Source organism: Bos taurus, chromosome 29 (genome assembly GCF_002263795.3).
Source record: "Bos taurus isolate L1 Dominette 01449 registration number 42190680 breed Hereford chromosome 29, ARS-UCD2.0, whole genome shotgun sequence".
In the NCBI taxonomy this organism is placed as follows: domain Eukaryota; kingdom Metazoa; phylum Chordata; class Mammalia; order Artiodactyla; family Bovidae; genus Bos; species Bos taurus.
This window is the reverse complement of record NC_037356.1, coordinates 26,961,016-26,962,665: the sequence shown is the minus strand read 5'-3', so window position 1 is coordinate 26,962,665 and position 1,650 is coordinate 26,961,016. Positions and strand designations below refer to the sequence as shown.

General features: G+C 48.2%; 1 protein-coding gene across 1 annotated transcript; it reads right to left on the bottom strand.

Moving 5' to 3' along the window:
* Positions 1-484: 484 nt before the first annotated feature.
* OR10D1 (olfactory receptor family 10 subfamily D member 1) lies at positions 485-1,420 on the bottom strand. The gene has a single exon (NM_001390056.1). It carries the CDS (start codon positions 1,418-1,420, stop codon positions 485-487), a length of 936 nt encoding a protein of 311 aa, NP_001376985.1.
* Positions 1,421-1,650: the final 230 nt, after the last annotated feature.

Sequence of the window (1,650 nt, the reverse complement as noted above, 5' to 3'; positions counted from 1 at the left end):
TTATCGGCAGCATGATAACACACACGTCCCAGGGTCAGAAAGCCAGCCCTAGAGTCTTCTTTCTGCCATTCACTCCTTATGTGTCCTTGCATACACGCGTGCGTGCTAAGTCACTTCAGTTTGTCCAACTCTTTATAAGCCCATGGACTGTAACCCACCAGGCTTCTCTGTCCATGGGATTCTCCAGGCAAGAATACTTGAGAGGGTTGCAGTGCCCTCCTTCAGGGGATCTTCCTGACCCAAGGATTGAACTCCCGTGTCTTATATCCCCTGTATAGACTGGCAGGTTCTTTACCACTACTGCCACCTGGAAGCCCTGTGTGTCCTTAACAAGCCATTTTATCGCTTCCAGTCTTAGTCCACACATCACAAAATGGATGTAATCATAGTAGTATCTGTCCTCTCAAAGATGTTTGTGAATATTACCATACAGTAATATTCCATAAACTATGAAGTACAGTTGAAGTAGTAGCTACTGATTTCTCTACCTCTGCTCAGGAAGGATGTCCAGCTGATAAAGGACCTTCCTCAGAGATGACTTCACCTCTTTATTCCTGAGGCTGTAGATCAGCGGGTTGAGCATGGGGGTGACCAGGTTATTCAGGATCTGAACAGTTGCATCCATCCAGGGGCTTGGGGTTGGCCGTAGGTAAATGAGGACCACTGGCATGTAGAAAAGCAGGATGGCAGTGAGGTGGGCGCTGCAGGTGGAGAAGGCGCGCTTTCGGCCGTCTGCAGAGCGGATCTGCAGGATGGAGCAGACGATGCGGCTGTAGGAGGTGAGGATGAGAAGGAAGCAGCTGAGGGGCATGAGGCCCACACTGATGAACCCCACCATCTCCAGGGCTGAGGTGTCTGCACAAGCCAGCTTCAGCATGACCGGGATATCACAGAAGAAATAATCCACTTCATTGGGGCCACAGTAGGGCAACTGGAAGGTGAGTGTAGTTAGAAATGTGGCCTGAATACAGCCAAAAAATGAGGTGCCCGTGGCCAGGATGGCACACGCTCTGTGACTCATGATTATTGTGTAGCGCAGAGGGTAACATATGGCAACAAAGCGATCATAGGCCATTACCGTGTACAGGAAACACTCGGTACAACCCAGGAAGTGGTAGAAGAAGAGCTGGGACACGCAGCCTGCGTAGGAGATGGCTCGGCTGTTCCCTGAGAGGTAGAAGAGCATCTTTGGGGAACTCACAGAGGGGAAAAACATGTCACACACAGACAGTTTACACAGGAAGAAGTACATGGGAGTGTGCAGCGGAGCGGAGGAGACAATTGCCAGTAGGATGAGCAGGTTCCCCATAAGGGTGAAGATGTAGAAGGACAGAAACAGGACAAAGAGCATGGTCTCCAGGTCCTCTGTGTGCGGGATGCCCAGCAGAATAAACTCAGTCACCACCGAGGCGTTCCTCATAGCTGTGATGAAGTCAGACCTTGAAAAGGGATCAGGAACACTGAGGTCTAAACACCAATATCAAATTATTAAGCTTTTTGCCAATGAGCACATTGGCTGTTTTTAACAAGCAACAACCTGCCTTCCTATGAATGGCAGGTTAAAAATATCATGTATTAAATATATCATATATTAAAAATATCATGTATTAAGAAAAGGCTATTTTACAGCCAGTTTATCAATCTCTTGGA

Coding starts and splice junctions, on each gene's coding strand:
- OR10D1 (NM_001390056.1), bottom strand. CDS start 1,420: ATGAGGAACGCCTCGGTGGTGACTGAGTTTATTCTGCTGGGCATCCCG.